Source organism: Haemaphysalis longicornis, unplaced genomic scaffold, assembly GCF_048455015.1.
Source record: "Haemaphysalis longicornis isolate Haplotype H1 unplaced genomic scaffold, Haemaphysalis longicornis Haplotype H1 scaffold_6, whole genome shotgun sequence".
Classification (NCBI taxonomy): domain Eukaryota; kingdom Metazoa; phylum Arthropoda; class Arachnida; order Ixodida; family Ixodidae; genus Haemaphysalis; species Haemaphysalis longicornis.
In genome coordinates, this window is record NW_027526407.1 from 112,656,020 (window position 1) to 112,658,653 (window position 2,634).

Consider the following 2,634-nt stretch of genomic DNA (forward strand, 5'->3'; position numbering starts at 1 on the left):
CGGACGTTCGTTCGGCGTGACGTTTCGCGCGCTCTGGGCTACTCCGTTGAAGGCGTTGAGGACCTCAAGCTGGTCACATTCGGCAAGAGCCACCATGCAGCAGCTGAGAAGTATCCTCGTGTGTCAGTCACGGTGGCCAGCCAGAACAACGGCAAGCAGGTGGTCATCGACGCCCTTGAGGTCCCAAGTATCTGCGTCGTTACGAGTCCCCCAATCACCGATGACACGCTTAGACTGATGCTCGACCATGGTCTTTTCGCCGCTGACACTTCGCCCGCGTCGGCTTACATGGATGACCACATCAGCATCCTAATTTGGTCAGATTTCTACTGGAAAGTTACCTCGGGGAACATTTCACGGCTGACTCCGCACCTGACCGCCGTCGAAACAATGCTCGGCTGAACTTTCCAGGGTGCACACTCAGACGAAACTGGCTGGATTTCGGGATCATCTAGTGCTTTATTTCTGGCCCTCATGGAGCCCTCGCTGGATGACGCAGCGGCAGATAACGAGTTATCGTCACTGTGGCGACTGGATGGTATCGGGATCAAAGAAAGACCTGATGCGTCGGTGCTGGACCGCGCGGCCGTAGAGCAATTCGAGAGTGACGTGAGGAAGAATGGCGCGCGGTACGAGGTTCCACTCATGATCCAGGAGCCAGGGCTGGACGCCAGCGCTGACAACTATAGGCTCGCAGAACAGCGGTTGCGTGTGCAGATGCGGCGCTTTCGTGGTCAGCCTGAGCTGCTGTCCCAGTACGACAACGCAATCCGGACGTATTTCAACGACGGCCATGCCGAAGGAGTTCCCGAGCATGACGGCGACCAATGCTCGACAACCAGGTACTACATGCCGCATCACCGTGTGGTTCGTCGGCACGCCGTCACAACCAAGCTAAGGGTGGTCTTCGATGCCTCGTCACATGTTTCGGGGCAACCTTCGCTGAACAGCATTCTCTGTAAGGGGCCCAAGTTGGATGCGGAGCTGTTAAGGCTCATTCTTAAATTCAGGTGCTATCCCTGAAGCCCACAACCAAGCGAACCCTGCTACAAACATTTGCAAGAATCTACGATGCCCTAGGCTTCTTGGCACCATTCACGGCCCGGGCAAAGGTTATATTTCAAGATTTATGGAAGCTGCGGCACCCATGGGATAGTCCTCTACGACGTGAGCAACTCACCGCCTGGAACGCATGGTGCTCTGAATTAACCGAGCTGCAACACCTTTGTTTGCCACGAAACGTATCGGACGACCAAGGTTACCCGAGCAGTCCATAGAAATCCACTTCTTCGCGGACGCTAGCCCGCGAGCATATGGCACAGCTGTCTAAGTCCGCCGATGCTCCGCGCATGGTGACCCGTTTGAGCCAAATCTGCTGATCAGCAAAGGTCGTGTGGCCCCTATCAAGGCGACGACGTTGCCTCGCCTTGAGCTCCTTGACTGCCTCATCGCAGCACGCCTTTACAACTACCTAATGCGAGTTCCTGGCCTATCAGCCACACCTGGCCTATCCTGGCCTATCAGTTCTTCTGGTCGGACGCGCAGATTGCTCTGCACTGGATATACGGGGAACCTAGCCGGTGGCCACCCTTCGTCCGAAATTGCGTCGAAGAGATCCAGCGCCTGACCAAGGGATGCAGATGGGGGCATTGCAGCAGCAAGGACAATCCTGCCGACCTCATCACACGCGGAATAAGAGCAACAGTCCTCAGAACCTCAGAGCTTTCGTGGCATGGACCATCATGGATCACCCACACAGAAAACCTGTGGTCATTGAACCAGCCCCAGGAAGTCGCTGACTTCGTCGACCCGTCACCAGCCTTGGTGTCATCTTGCCCGGTGGGGTCTGCGCCACCGGAACCGCTATGCCAAATTTCAGATTACAGCCGCTACTCACGGCTACTTAGAGTGACGGCCTGGGTTCGACGCTTCGTAAATAACGCTTTACCGCAACGGTGGTCGATGACCGGGCCACTGGGTGCTAACGAAGCCCAAGAAGCTGAACTGTACTGGATTCTCCAGGTACAGCAGGAAGCATTCCCCCAAGACCGGGAAGCTCTATCGAACAGCCAGCTTGGTGTGGGGACTTCCCGACTGCTTCGTCTACAGCCCTTTTTGGACTCCGCTGGCGTTAACCGCGTGGGAGGACGACTACACTGCTTACAATCTCCTTTCGAAGTGCGACATCCGATCATTCTGCCCGGAAAAAACGATTTAACCCGGCTGCTTATTCTAGCAACCCACGAGCGCCTGCTGCATGCTGGAACAGAATCCACGCTCACAGAGATCCGCCAGCGTTATTGGATCATTCGAGGACGCCAGACAGTGAAGAAAGCCCTCCACCAGTGCTTGCCGTGCCGAAGGCGCAGGCTGACACCGGAGACAGCACCGACGGCACCATTACCACGTGACCGCATAACGGAAACAAGCCCGTTCTCTATTGTGGGCGTCGACTTCTGCGGTCCTCTGTACGGCCGTACCAACGACCCTTCCAAAGTCAAAGCATACGTCGCCGTATTCTCGTGCGGCGTCACGCGGGCTCTACACCTGGAATTGACGACGGGGATGACAGCGTCAAGTTTCTTGCTCGCCTTCAGGCGCTTCATTGCTCGCCACGGAATACCTGCCACGGTA

At 56.3% G+C, this 2,634-nt stretch overlaps 1 protein-coding gene across 1 annotated transcript; it reads left to right on the forward strand.

Annotated features, from left to right (window-relative positions):
- Positions 1–474: 474 nt before the first annotated feature.
- LOC144143199 (uncharacterized) lies at positions 475–1,023 on the forward strand. Its single transcript, XM_077674992.1, has one exon. It carries the CDS (start codon positions 475–477, stop codon positions 1,021–1,023), a length of 549 nt encoding a protein of 182 aa, XP_077531118.1.
- The last annotated feature ends 1,611 nt before the right edge of the window (positions 1,024–2,634 follow it).

Excerpts from the sequence above, each read along its gene's own strand:
- LOC144143199 (XM_077674992.1), top strand. The coding sequence starts at position 475 with ATGGAGCCCTCGCTGGATGACGCAGCGGCAGATAACGAGTTATCGTCA.